The sequence below is a fragment of the Salmo salar genome, chromosome 28 (assembly GCF_965601325.2).
Source record: "Salmo salar chromosome 28, fSalSal1, whole genome shotgun sequence".
NCBI lineage: Eukaryota > Metazoa > Chordata > Actinopteri > Salmoniformes > Salmonidae > Salmo > Salmo salar.
The window spans coordinates 38,640,181-38,655,762 of record NC_138318.1 but is presented as its reverse complement, the minus strand read 5'-3'; the positions used below and the strand labels follow the sequence as shown (position 1 = coordinate 38,655,762).

General features: G+C 44.1%; 1 protein-coding gene across 2 annotated transcripts in view; it reads right to left on the bottom strand.

Moving 5' to 3' along the window:
• Positions 1–15,582, bottom strand: part of LOC106589925 (poly(ADP-ribose) glycohydrolase) — a 109,239-nt gene that overhangs the window by 29,197 nt on the left and 64,460 nt on the right. For both annotated transcript variants that reach the window (XM_014180372.3, XM_014180373.3), the window contains one exon: positions 14,487–14,634. In XM_014180372.3, coding sequence (XP_014035847.1) covers positions 14,487–14,634 — 148 coding nt within the window. The remainder of the gene's footprint in view (positions 1–14,486; positions 14,635–15,582) is intronic.

Below are 15,582 nucleotides of genomic sequence, written 5' to 3'. Positions count from 1 at the left end.
GAAATTTCAGCCCGTTTTAAACAGAAACTACATCTCAACTTCCTTCAGTAGATGGTCACAATGTAAAGAGATCTGTGATTTCCATCTGTAAATGAAAAAAGATCTCTATAAATAAAATATTATTATTATTATTATGATAGTAGATAGTATAGACTGACGTAAAGTGAACTGTAAAATACAGTGATCTAGATTGAGCCAAATGCACTATGAGTTTTGGAAATCGGTTCAACTAGATGACTTCTGGCAGTCGGAGAGGTGGACAGCGTAACAAATCTACAAACTGTAAAAGGGAAAAGCCAGCATCTGGAGAGGAGCTTGGTTAATAGATAAGGGCTACGTCCCAGATGACACCACGGTCCCTAGATATCAGATAGATATTTCACTAGAAAAGGGAATAGGGTGCCATTTGGGATCCTTTTTGGGGTGGCAGGTAGACTAGTGGTTAGAGCGTTGAGCCAGTAAACGAAAGGTTGCTGGATCGAATCCCCCGAGCTGACAAGGTAAAAATCTGTCGTTCTGCCCCCCGAACAAGGGAGTTAACCCACTGTTCCCCGGTAGGCCGTAATGGTAAATAAGAAATTGTTCTTAACTGACTTGCCTAGTTAAACAAAGGTTAAATTAAAGAGCTAGACAAACATTTACACGTGACCATCACAAGTGGACCATCCGAATAACGCTAAACAGTGTCCGACTGACTGACTGACTGTAACACCGTCTATAACGCTAAACAGTGTCCGACTGACTGTCTGACTGACTGTAACACCGTCTATAACGCTAAACAGTGTCCGACTGACTGACTGACTGACTGCTGAACACCGTCTATAACGCTAAACAGTGTCCGACTGACTGTCTGACTGACTGTAACACCGTCTATAATGATAAACAGTGTCTGTCTGACTGACTGTAACACCGTCTATAATGATAAACAGTGTCTGTCTGACTGACTGTAACACCGTCTATAATGATAAACAGTGTCTGTCTGACTGACTGTAACACAGTCTATAATGATAAACAGTGTCCGACTGACTGTCTGACTGACTGACTGTAACACCGTCTATAATGATAAACAGTGTCTGTCTGACTGACTGTAACAACGTCTATAATGATAAACAGTGTCCGTCTGACTGTAACACCGTCTATAATGATAAACAGTGTCTGTCTGACTGACTGTAACACCGTCTATAATAATAAACAGTGTCCGTCTGACTGTAACACCGTCTATAATGATAAACAGTGTCTGTCTGACTGACTGACTGTAACACCGTCTATAATGATAAACAGTGTCTGTCTGACTGACTGTAACACCGTCTATAATAATAAACAGTGTCCGTCTGACTGTAACACCGTCTATAATGATAAACAGTGTCCGTCTGACTGACTGTAACACCGTCTATAATGATAAACAGTGTCTGTCTGACTGTAACACCGTCCATAATGATAAACAGTGTCTGACTGACTGACTGTAACACCGTCTATAATGATAAAGTGTCCGTCTGACTGTAACACCGTCTATAATGATAAACAGTGTCTGTCTGACTGACTGTAACACCGTCTATAATGATAAAGTGTCCGTCTGACTGTAACACCGTCTATAATGATAAACAGTGTCCGTCTGACTGTAACACCGTCTATAATGATAAACAGTGTCTGTCTGACTGTAACACCGTCTATAATGATAAACAGTGTCTGACTGACTGTAACACCGTCTATAATGATAAACAGTGTCCGTCTGACTGACTGTAACACCGTCTATAATGATAAACAGTGTCTGACTGACTAACACCGTCGATAATGATAAACAGTGTCCGTCTGACTGACTAACACCGTCTATAATGATAAACAGTGTCTGACTGACTGTAACACCGTCTATAATGATAAACAGTGTCTGACTGACTGTAACACCGTCTATAATGATAAACAGTGTCCGTCTGACTGACTGTAACACCGTCTATAATGATAAACAGTGTCCGTCTGACTGACTGTAACACCGTCTATAATGATAAACAGTGTCCGTCTGACTGACTAACACCGTCTATAATGATAAACAGTGTCTGACTGACTGACTGTAACACCGTCTATAATGATAAACAGTGTCCGTCTGACTGACTGTAACACCGTCTATAATGATAAACAGTCTCCGACTGACTGACTGTAACACCGTCTATAATGATAGACAGTGTCCGACTGACTGTAACACCGTCTATAATGATAAACAGTGTCTGACTGACTGACTGTAACACCGTCTATAATGATAAACAGTGTCTGACTGACTGTAACAACGTCTATAATGATAAACAGTGTCCGTCTGACTGTAACACCGTCTATAATGATAAACAGTGTCTGTCTGACTGACTGTAACACCGTCTATAATGATAAACAGTGTCTGTCTGACTGACTGTAACACCGTCTATAATAATAAACAGTGTCCGTCTGACTGTAACACCGTCTATAATGATAAACAGTGTCTGTCTGACTGACTGACTGTAACACCGTCTATAATGATAAACAGTGTCTGTCTGACTGACTGTAACACCGTCTATAATAATAAACAGTGTCCGTCTGACTGTAACACCATCTATAATGATAAACAGTGTCCGTCTGACTGACTGTAACACCGTCTATAATGATAAACAGTGTCTGTCTGACTGTAACACCGTCCATAATGATAAACAGTGTCTGTCTGACTGACTGTAACACCGTCTATAATGATAAAGTGTCCGTCTGACTGTAACACCGTCCATAATGATAAACAGTGTCTGACTGACTGACTGTAACACCGTCTATAATGATAAACAGTGTCCGTCTGACTGTAACACCGTCTATAATGATAAACAGTGTCTGTCTGACTGTAACACCGTCTATAATGATAAACAGTGTCTGACTGACTGTAACACCGTCTATAATGATAAACAGTGTCCGTCTGACTGACTGTAACACCGTCTATAATGATAAACAGTGTCTGACTGACTGTAACACCGTCTATAATGATAAACAGTGTCCGTCTGACTGACTGTAACACCGTCTATAATGATAAACAGTGTCCGTCTGACTGACTAACACCGTCGATAATGATAAACAGTGTCCGTCTGACTGACTAACACCGTCTATAATGATAAACAGTGTCTGACTGACTGTAACACCGTCTATAATGATAAACAGTGTCCGACTGACTGTAACACCGTCTATAATGATAAACAGTGTCCGTCTGACTGACTAACACCGTCTATAATGATAAACAGTGTCCGACTGACTGACTGTAACACCGTCTATAATGATAAACAGTGTCCGACTGACTGTAACACCGTCTATAATGATAAACAGTGTCCGTCTGACTGACTAACACCGTCTATAATGATAAACAGTGTCCGTCTGACTGACTAACACCGTCTATAATGATAAACAGTGTCTGACTGACTGTAACACCGTCTATAATGATAAACAGTGTCCGTCTGACTGACTAACACCGTCTATAATGATAAACAGTGTCTGACTGACTGTAACACCGTCTATAATGATAAACAGTGTCCGTCTGACTGACTGTAACACCGTCTATAATGATAAAGTGTCCGTCTGACTGTAACACCGTCCATAATGATAAACAGTGTCTGGCTGACTGACTGAAACACCGTCTATAATGATAAACAGTGTCCGACTGACTGTAACACCGTCTATAATGATAAACAGTGTCCGTCTGACTGTAACACCGTCTATAATGATAAACAGTGTCTGACTGACTGTAACACCGTCTATAATGATAAACAGTGTCCGACTGACTGACTGTAACACCGTCTATAATGATAAACAGTGTCCGACTGACTGTAACACCGTCTATAATGATAAACAGTGTCCGTTTGACTGTAACAACGTCTATAATGATAAACAGTGTCCGTCTGACTGACTGTAACACCGTCTATAATGATAAACAGTGTCCGACTGACTGTAACAACGTCTATAATGATAAACAGTGTCTGACTGACTGACTGTAACACCGTCTATAATGATAAACAGTGTCCGTCTGACTGACTGTAACACCGTCTATAATGATAAACAGTGTCCGACTGACTGACTGTAACACCGTCTATAATGATAAACAGTGTCCGACTGACTGTAACACCGTCTATAATGATAAACAGTGTCCGTCTGACTGACTAACACCGTCTATAATGATAAACAGTGTCTGACTGACTGTAACACCGTCTATAATGATAAACAGTGTCCGTCTGACTGACTGTAACACCGTCTATAATGATAAAGTGTCCGTCTGACTGTAACACCGTCCATAATGATAAACAGTGTCTGACTGACTGACTGTAACACCGTCTATAATGATAAACAGTGTCCGTCTGACTGTAACACCGTCTATAATGATAAACAGTGTCTGTCTGACTGTAACACCGTCTATAATGATAAACAGTGTCTGACTGACTGTAACACCGTCTATAATGATAAACAGTGTCTGACTGACTGTAACACCGTCTATAATGATAAACAGTGTCCGTCTGACTGACTGTAACACCGTCTATAATGATAAACAGTGTCTGACTGACTAACACCGTCGATAATGATAAACAGTGTCCGTCTGACTGACTAACACCGTCTATAATGATAAACAGTGTCTGACTGACTGTAACACCGTCTATAATGATAAACAGTGTCCGACTGACTGTAACACCGTCTATAATGATAAACAGTGTCCGTCTGACTGTAACACCGTCTATAATGATAAACAGTGTCCGACTGACTGACTGTAACACCGTCTATAATGATAAACAGTGTCCGACTGACTGTAACACCGTCTATAATGATAAACAGTGTCCGACTGACTGTAACAACGTCTATAATGATAAACAGTGTCTGACTGACTGACTGTAACACCGTCTATAATGATAAACAGTGTCTGACTGACTGTAACAACGTCTATAATGATAAACAGTGTCCGTCTGACTGACTGTAACACCGTCTATAATGATAAACAGTGTCCGTCTGACTGACTGTAACACCGTCTATAATGATAAACAGTGTCCGACTGACTGACTGTAACACCGTCTATAATGATAAACAGTGTCCGTCTGACTGACTGTAACACCGTCTATAATGATAAACAGTGTCTGACTGACTGTAACACCGTCTATAATGATAAACAGTGTCTGACTGACTGACTAACACCGTCTATAATGATAAACAGTGTCCGTCTGACTGACTAACACCGTCTATAATGATAAACAGTGTCCGTCTGACTGACTGTAACACCGTCTATAATGATAAACAGTGTCTGACTGACTAACACCGTCGATAATGATAAACAGTGTCCGTCTGACTGACTAACACCGTCTATAATGATAAACAGTGTCCGTCTGACTGACTGTAACACCGTCTATAATGATAAACAGTGTCTGACTGACTAACACCGTCGATAATGATAAACAGTGTCCGTCTGACTGACTAACACCGTCTATAATGATAAACAGTGTCTGACTGACTGTAACACCGTCTATAATGATAAACAGTGTCCGACTGACTGTAACACCGTCTATAATGATAAACAGTGTCCGTCTGACTGTAACACCGTCTATAATGATAAACAGTGTCCGACTGACTGACTGTAACACCGTCTATAATGATAAACAGTGTCCGACTGACTGTAACACCGTCTATAATGATAAACAGTGTCCGACTGACTGTAACAACGTCTATAATGATAAACAGTGTCTGACTGACTGACTGTAACACCGTCTATAATGATAAACAGTGTCCGTCTGACTGTAACACCGTCTATAATGATAAACAGTGTCTGACTGACTGACTGTAACACCGTCTATAATGATAAACAGTGTCTGACTGACTGTAACAACGTCTATAATGATAAACAGTGTCCGTCTGACTGACTGTAACACCGTCTATAATGATAAACAGTGTCCGTCTGACTGACTGTAACACCGTCTATAATGATAAACAGTGTCTGACTGACTGTAACACCGTCTATAATGATAAACAGTGTCTGACTGACTGTAACACCGTCTATAATGATAAACAGTGTCCGTCTGACTGTAACACCGTCTATAATGATAAACAGTGTCTGACTGACTGTAACACCGTCTATAATGATAAACAGTGTCTGACTGACTGACAGTAACACCGTCTATAATGATAAACAGTGTCTGACTGACTGACTGACTGACTGTAACACCGTTTATAATGATAAACAGTGTCCGTCTGACTGACTGTAACACCGTCTATAATGATAAACAGTGTCCGTCTGACTGACTGTAACACCGTCTATAATGATAAACAGTGTCTGACTGACTAACACCGTCGATAATGATAAACAGTGTCCGTCTGACTGACTAACACCGTCTATAATGATAAACAGTGTCCGTCTGACTGACTGACTGAAACACCGTCTATAATGATAAACAGTGTCTGACTGACTGTAACACCGTCTATAATGATAAACAGTGTCTGACTGACTGACTGAAACACCGTCTATAATGATAAACAGTGACTGACTGACTGTAACACCGTCCATAATGATAAACAGTGTCCGTCTGACTGTAACACCGTCTATAATGATAAACAGTGTCTGACTGACTGACTGAAACACCGTCTATAATGATAAACAGTGTCTGACTGACTGTAACACCGTCTATAATGATAAACAGTGTCCGTCTGACTGACTGTAACACCGTCTATAATGATAAACAGTGTCTGACTGACTGACTGTAACACCGTCTATAATGATAAACAGTGTCTGACTGACTGTAACACCGTCTATAATGATAAACAGTGTCCGTCTGACTGACTGTAACACCGTCTATAATGATAAACAGTGTCCGTCTGACTGACTGTAACACCGTCTATAATGATAAACAGTGTCCGTCTGACTGACTGTAACACCGTCCATTGAAAGGGGAAGTGATATTGACAGAGCAGATCCTTGGAAGACTAACACTGTCCATTGAAAGGGGAAGTGATATTGCCAGAGTAGATCCTTGGAAGAGGACGACCAAAGGTTCTTATTCAGACAAAACAAATGTTTGGATTCTCTGGAAAGCCAATGGTTGGCATTTGATCCATTTCACCAGAGCAAGACTAAGTCTTTATAAAGCCAGTCGTTTCCCTCTGTTATAGCCACAAAAAGTTGTTTAAAATCTGAAAGATCATTTTGATAGACCACAGACCAGACCAGAGGGCCTGGACTGACTGATGATTAGGACATTCATTCACGCCAACGCTTTGAGGCATTAATATGCCAGGTCTCAGCATTAATTGTTTCTGTCTCTAATTTGTTGAGGACTGGTCAGTTGGGCAGCAGAGAAAGGTCAGAAACAAATTAAATCTGCAGCTTTGTCAAAGAACAACTGGGCAAGTGGTGATGATTTCCCTCGAGAGGTTACTGTCATCCATACACCCAACAAATTGAGGCTGTTCTGAGGGCCAAAGGGGATGCAACTCAATATTAGGAAGGCGTTCCTAATGTTTTGTACACTCAGTCTATAATAATGGCACTGTATTCCCTATAGGTTGCCATTTGGCACACCACCCAGGCCACAGCAGTGAACGCTGTGGAAGTGGCACACCACCCAGGCCATATCAGTGAACGCTGTGGAAGTGGCACACCACCCAGGCCATATCAGTGAACGCTGTGGAAGTGGCACACCACCCAGGCCATATCAGTGAACGCTGTGGAAGTGGCACACCACCCAGGCCATATCAGTGAACGCTGTGGAAGTGGCACACCACCCAGGCCATATCAGTGAACGCTGTGGAAGTGGGACACTCCTTCCAGGAACTCACAAGCACCTAGAGTTTTCTAGCGCCGCCCACCCAATCAGCATTCTAACCCTCTCCACCAGCCACCCAATCAGCATTCTAACCCTCTCCACCAGCCACCCAATCAGCATTCTAACCCTCTCCACCAGCCACCCAATCAGCATTCTAACCCTCTCCACCAGCCACCCAATCAGCATTCTAACCCTCTCCACCAGCCACCCAATCAGCATTCTAACCCTCTCCACCAGCCACCCAATCAGCATTCTAACCCTCTCCACCAGCCACCCAATCAGCATTCTAACCCTCTCCACCAGCCACCCAATCAGCATTCTAACCCTCTCCACCAGCCACCCAATCAGCATTCTAACCCTCTCCACCAGCCACCCAATCAGCATTCTAACCCTCTCCACCAGCCACCCAATCAGCATTCTAACCCTCTCCACCAGCCACCCAATCAGCATTCTAACCCTCTCCACCAGCCACCCAATCAGCATTCTAACCCTCTCCACCAGCCACCCAATCAGCATTCCAACCCTCTCCACCAGCCACCCAATCAGCATTCCAACCCTCTCCACCAGCCACCCAATCAGCATTCTAACACTCTCCACCAGCCAGCCAATGAGCATTCTAACCCTCTCGACCAGCCACCAATCAGCATTCTAACCCTCTCAACCAGCCAGCCAATCAGCATTCTAACACTCTCCGCCAGCCAGCCAGGGACAGAGGGAGGACAGGTCACCTCTCAGAGAGGAGTAACCTTCAGCCTCCCTCCTCACCACTCCTTGTCCCCACCCCGCACAGATCCACTCTCCCCTCCACTAGCCTACCTCATCCCTCCTCCACTAGCCTCTCCCCTCCACTAGCCTCTCTCTCCTCCCCCTCCACTAGCCTCTCCCCCCTCCACTAGCCTCTCCCCCCTCCACTAGCCTCTCCCCCCTCCACTAGCCTCTCCCCCCTCCACTAGCCTCTCCCCTCCTCCACTAGCCTCTCCCCCCTCCACTAGCCTCTCCCCTCCTCTCCTAGCCTCTCCCCCCTACACTAGCCTCTCCCCTCCACTAGCCTCCCTCCTCCCCCCTCCACTAGCCTCTCCCCTCCTCTCCTAGCCTCTCCCCCCTCCACTAGCCTCTCCCCCCTCCACTAGCCTCTCCCCTCCTCCACTAGCCTCTCCCCTCCTCTCCCCCCTCCACTAGCCTCTCCCCCCTCCACTAGCCTCTCCCCCCTCCACTAGCCTCTCCCCTCCTCTCCTAGCCTCTCCCCCCTACACTAGCCTCTCCCCTCCACTAGCCTCCCTCCTCCCCCCTCCACTAGCCTCTCCCCTCCTCTCCTAGCCTCTCCCCCCTCCACTAGCCTCTCCCCTCCTCCACTAGCCTCTCCCCTCCTCTCCCCCCTCCACTAGCCTCTCCCCCTCCACTAGCCTCTCCCCCCTACACTAGCCTCCCTCCTCCCCCCTCTCCTAGCCTCTCCCCCCTCCACTAGCCTCTCCCCCCTCCACTAGCCTCTCCCCTCCTCCACTAGCCTCTCCCCTCCTCCACTAGCCTCTCCCCTCCTCCACTAGCCTCTCCCCTCCTCCACTAGCCTCTCCCCTCCTCTCCCCCCTCCACTAGGCTCTCCCCTCCTCCACTAGCCTCTCCCCTCCTCTCCCCCCTCCACTAGCCTCTCCCCCCTCCACTAGCCTCTCCCCTCCTCCACTAGCCTCTCCCCTCCTCTCCCCTCCTCCACTAGCCTCTCCAATCCTCTCCCCTCCTCCACTAGCCTCTCCCCTCCTCTCCCCTCCTCCACTAGCCTCTCCCCTCTCCCTCCCCTTCCTTTTCTCCTCCCTCCTTTTCGCCTCTCTACTCACTCCCTCCCTCCCCTTTCCCCTCATCCCTCCCTCCCTTCTTTCCCCTCCCTCCCCTTTCCCCTACCTACCTCCCTCCCCTCTCCTCTTTCCCCTCCCCACTTAAATCACTTAATGTTATTACAGCAGTACTAGAATTCATGACCTCAGAGCAGAAAGACCTGCCGAAGACCCTGTTCCGCTAATGGACTCTCCCATTCCATCATCTTTATTAAACCTTTCCTGTGCAATGGCCACCAGCAGCATTTTGTCCCCCCCCCCAAGTTGTATCATTGCTGGCCGGACGGCCGGGCCGGTGATATTAAATCATATTCCCCCGTGATACGTCTTGACATGGGGGGGGGGGGGGGGGGGGGGGTTTAATGGATATTACCTCCCCCATTGAAATTTGCCAAAGTGCCCAGGCCTAATTGAATTTGCCTTGATTGCCTGGCAGGGCTGTACTGTGACAGGGGAAAGCAGATGATTCACCGATGGCTATCCTGCTGACCAGGAATGACGTGACGCAGAACAGGGCTGCAAACTCACTCTGAGAAAACTAACCTGTGTGGCGTTACAGGGTAGCTAGCAGAAATGTTACTACGACTAACATTATGGATTTGCATTAGTATACACATCAAAAGTCTCAATGCAAAGTTTACGTCTCTCTTTTCTATTTGAGGAGTTATTACATAAAAACGGATCAGAATTTAGAACAGTGACAAAGTCATGTCGGAAAAAGTTTTTCCGGGAGATGATGTACTGTGAGCCTAAGTCTATTTCCTAGAATGTAAAACTCCCAACAGAAATAATTTCACATGTATACCTTCAAATTAAACCAAATAATTAGTACTCATGACTACTGGTTTAAAAAAACAAAACAGTTCTGCCGACTTACAAGCAAAAACTTTATGAATGTATCGTTACAAATCAACTTGCAAGGTTGCTAGCCAATTAGCCTGCTAACATTTGCCCTACTAGACTTCTAACGTTACGTTAGCACTACATGAGTCAGCCAGTTGCTAATCAACACCTAGCTTACAGCTACATTAAAGTAAACCAACGTTTTGGAAATACATAACACCATCAAACCAGTTATCAAAGGATGTTAGCTATATGCAGTAATCTTAGCCAGCAAGCTAGCTATCCAGCTAACGTTAGCTATTTAGCCAACTGACTACTAGCCTAGCCAACCACCACGGTTATGGTCGACAAGCTAGAGCCCAACTACTGGAGACCAGCTTGAACTACTAAAACATAACCACAGATCAAAGCAATGAGAGAGCAGGGCCAGATTTATTGACGGCAAAACTTTTTAAAGCACGCAGACTGAGTTAGTTATCAAAGCTAGGGGGAGGCGGATGCGTCACTGGCCGATGGAGAGTCAGGGAATTCAAAAATAGTTAGATTCCAGATGTCAGTCAGCTAGTGTGCTAGCCAAGGTAGAAAAAGTAACAAAAACACACGTAGCTTACTTCACAGAGAACATGCCGAAAAGTTGACAAAACAAAAAGGAGAACAGACGAGGTGCTACACAATTAGAGCAGGTATGATTTTGTCTTTCGTTTGGAGCCCACGGCAAGAAGGCACCATAGTCTGCTGTGCTAACAGGTACCCACTAGATACCACAGCTACAAAGTCCGTGAAAAAGCATGCTGCATGGCCGCCCATGCTCCTTGTTTTACGTAACACTTCCTGGGATTGGTGGATTGTAGCTCACTCCCACCAACAGTTGTGTCTGGAATGTAATTACATGCTTAGTGGCTAACGTTAGCCATCGAGCTAGCATATGAACTCAGTAGCACAGAATAGATCCTCCATATAATGTTGAGAAATAGTGCATTGTGGGTAGTTTAGGAGATATCTGGAAATAAGTGAATAAATAGGCAATAACCTACAACTACAACAACTAAGTTACCTGGTCTTTGACCACACTGTGTTGTTATACTGGTGAGTAAAACTCATGCTTCCTACCCTTTAAGATACAGGCAGATACATACAGGAGGGTTGGTGATATGTTTGCAGCATTTCACTGTATGTACCCTTATAGTATACAAGGTATACCTTGTAGTATACATACATACATACATACATACATACATACATACATACATACATACATACATATTATTATATATATATTTATTTTAATTCAACAAATTGTCTTTTTACAACAGTGTCTTTTTTAAGAAAGGGGAGATGTAGACAAGCTTGATGATTAGTTGATTATTGATTATGAATCAGCTGTGTAGTGCTAGGGAAAAAAAACAAAACGTGCACCCCCTTTGGGGTCGAGAGGACCTAGTTTGGAAAACACTGGTGTAGACAGAGTGTTTGTGTGTCTACGTGTTTGTAAGCTGATTGTGCCTGCCTGTTGAGAAGTGGCTGATGAAGAGAGAGAAGGGAATCTTCGCAGCGTGGTATCAACCAGGCAGCCTCACAAATCAGCCTACACACGTACACACCTTAGGCAGAATCCCTCTCTCCTTTGTCAACAACTCACTAACCACAGCAGTCATCCCTCTCCTCTCCGTGTTGGGACAGGCAGGTTCACATCTCTGAAGAGCTATGAAATCAGTCTGCAAAGTAACAGACGGTGCTTCTAGCTGCTGCAAATTTCAAACCATATATTTAAGAAATATATATGGAGCCCTTATCGTTGACATTAAAGCCAGTGCTGTAATGTTTTGGTCCTACTGTATTTCTGGACAAAGCCAAAATAAAAATATTTAAAAAAAAACCCATATATTTAAAAATGATGTTTCAGTCTAAAAGGTGATTTAAAATAACTGACAGAATCTGTGCTCTCACTGACTTAAATAGGAGTGAAACTCTGTGCCATAAAAATACATTTAAAAAAAAAAATCTGCCTTTCTGATCATACTATTTTCATTCAACTAACTTACTATTCCATCTTAACGCTTGCTTAAGCAGGCCCGAGATGAGATTCGGTGGGCTCGTTCAGACAGCCAGTGTGCGCCCGGGGCTAAAACGCATCTCTGCCAGAGTTCACTAGGCTGAAGAGAGAGAGAGAGCGCTAGTCACCTTTTGTCCTTGCATGCAGCCTTTCAATTCACTTCAGTTATCCAAAAACGCATTCAGACACGACTCCCCTTATAAACTCTTTGTCAAGCTGCAGAGATGTATTGAACTTTCCCACTCATCATTACTCACGATTCACTCAGAACTATCCGTTACCATGGTAGCATCCACATTAATGTAGAAGTGTTTAGAAACATTCTATTCCTATTTACAATAAAAAAAGTGACTCCAAAATAACACTAATTATGTACCATTAATTTCTATTGGGTAGCAAATGATCTGAAACACAAGCAAAATGAACAGCTGATGCATCCAAAAGAATCACAAGCTTGATGTAATCATTGCATGCTAGGAATATGGGACCAAATACTAAATGTTAGACTACTTTTAATACACATAAGTGAATTTGTCCCAATACTTTTGGTCCCCTCAGATGGGGGGGGGGGGGGACTATGTACAAGAAGTGCTGTAACTCTCAAACGGTTCACCCAGTATGAATGAACATACCCTAAAATTACAGCTGACAGTCTACACATTAACTTCATAGCCGTTGTATCATTTCAAATCCAAAGTGCTGGAGTACAGAGGCAAAACAAAAACAAAGGTGTCACTGTCCCAATGCTTTTGGAGCGCTCACTGTATTTCCGTTCGGTTTCCTTTGTTCAAAAATATGAATGTTCAGATTCAAAATAATAAAGCTTGTGTGGCAAGTTGAGCAACGCCTTATAAACATGGATATATTGATTGTAACTTCCTTACTGGTAAATAAATCCTTGTTTGTTTGTTAATTTATTTGTCCATCAAGGCTATAAAGTTCAAGCACCAGTAATTACCCCAGACACAGACAGACTGAGCAATCAACAGTCCTATCTACTACTAACCACTAACCAGCCACTGATTGGGCCGATCTCGGGAAGAGCCAATCAGAGGAAATAACAGGGAGAGGTTGACAACTCCAGGAAGTGATTGTCACAGCAGTAGGTCCTGCTGACTGGTACTGTAAGAGGTACCTGACAGGTTGGACTGAAGGGTTCTGTTATTTACAGCAACCCTGCTGCGAGTTACCCGTCGTATATTCTGGTCTTATTTACTCCAGATGAGGGGTCCAGTGTCCACAGCATTACACAGTACACTAGCCAGACAAATATAGATACAATGTCTATGTGGCTCTGCTCTCTCAGATTCTCAACAGATTCTTGTCCACCAAAATATACCGAACACAAATATCAACGCATGAAACAGTTACAGTTCATATGAGGAAATCAGTGAATTGAAATAAATTCATTAGGTCCTAATCTATGGATTTCACATGACTGGGAATACAGATATGCATTTATTGGTCACAAATACCTTAAAAAAAAAAAGAATGGGCCTCAGGATCTTGTCACGGTATCTCTGTGCATTCAAAATGCCATCGATAAAATGCAATTGTGTTTGTTGTCTGTAGCTTATGCCTGCCCATACCATAACCCCACCTCCACCATGGGACACTTCTCTGGCAACAGCTCTGGTGGACATTCCTGCGGTCAGCATGCCAATTGCAATCTCCCTCAAAACACCAGACGTCTGTGGCATTGTGTTGTGTGACAAAACTGCACATTTAAAGTGGCCTTTTATTGTCCCCAGCACAAGGTGCACCTGTGTAATGATCATGCTGTTTCATCAGCTCCTTGATATGTCACACCTGTCAGGTGGATGGATTATCTCGACAAAGGAAAAATGCTCACTTTCAGGGATGTACACCAATGTGTGCACAACATTTGAGAGAAATAAGCTTTTTGTTATGCCTAATGAACATTTCTGGGATGTTTTATTTCTGTATGGTTATTAGGGAAGACACTAGTGGGGATTGTCTGACCTGTGATGATGAGACACTCATTTTGCAGCAGGGCTTCAGTGAAGAGGCGAGAGACGATGAGTTCAGGGTTAATCAGGAAGCGAATCTCTTCCTGAACCAGACCTGATCCGGTGACTCCTCCGCCCACAAACCGGTTGGCAAAGTCCACCTGCAGAGAGAGAGAGCAGGGCAGCGCACACATGAAGAAGACAGCCGAGTACAGTACCTAGGATACATCAGACAGCAGAGTACAGTATCTAGGATACATCAGACAGCCGAGTACAGTACCTAGGATACATCAGACAGCCGAGTACAGTACCTAGGATACATCAGACAGCAGAGTACAGTATCTAGGATACATCAGACAGCCGAGTACAGTACCTAGGATACATCAGACAGCCGAGTACAGTACCTAGGATACATCAGACAGCCGAGTACAGTACCTAGGATACATCAGACAGCCGAGTACAGTATCTAGGATACATCAGACAGCCGAGTACAGTACCTAGGATACATCAGACAGCAGAGTACAGTATCTAGGATACATCAGACAGCCGAGTACAGTACCTAGGATACTGTACATAAGCAGCTCTAAGCTGTGCTTCAAGCATTGAGCTGTTTATGACTTCAAGCCTATCAACTCCCGAGATTAGGCTGGTGTAACCCATGTGAAATGGCTAGCTAGTTAGCGGGGTGAGCGCTAATAGCGTTTCAATCGGTGACGTCACTCTGAGACCTTGAAGTAGTTGTTCCCCTTGCTCTGCAAGGGCCGCGGCTTTTATGGTTAACGATGCTTCGAGGGCGGCTGTTGTCGGTGTGTTCCTGGTTCGAGCCCAGGTAGGAGCGAGGAGAGGGACGGAAGCTATACTGTTACACTGGCAATACTAAAGTGCCTATAAGAACATCCAATAGTCAAAGGTATATGAAATACAACTCGTATAGAGATAAATAGTCCCATAATTCTTATAACCAACCACCACAGCTGGAATCACTAGCTTTCCTACGTTCTCATGTTCTGAGCAAGGAACTTAAACGGTAGCTTTTTTACATGGCACATAATGCACTTTTACTTTCTTCTCCAACACTTTGTTTTTGCATTATTTAAACCAAATTGAAC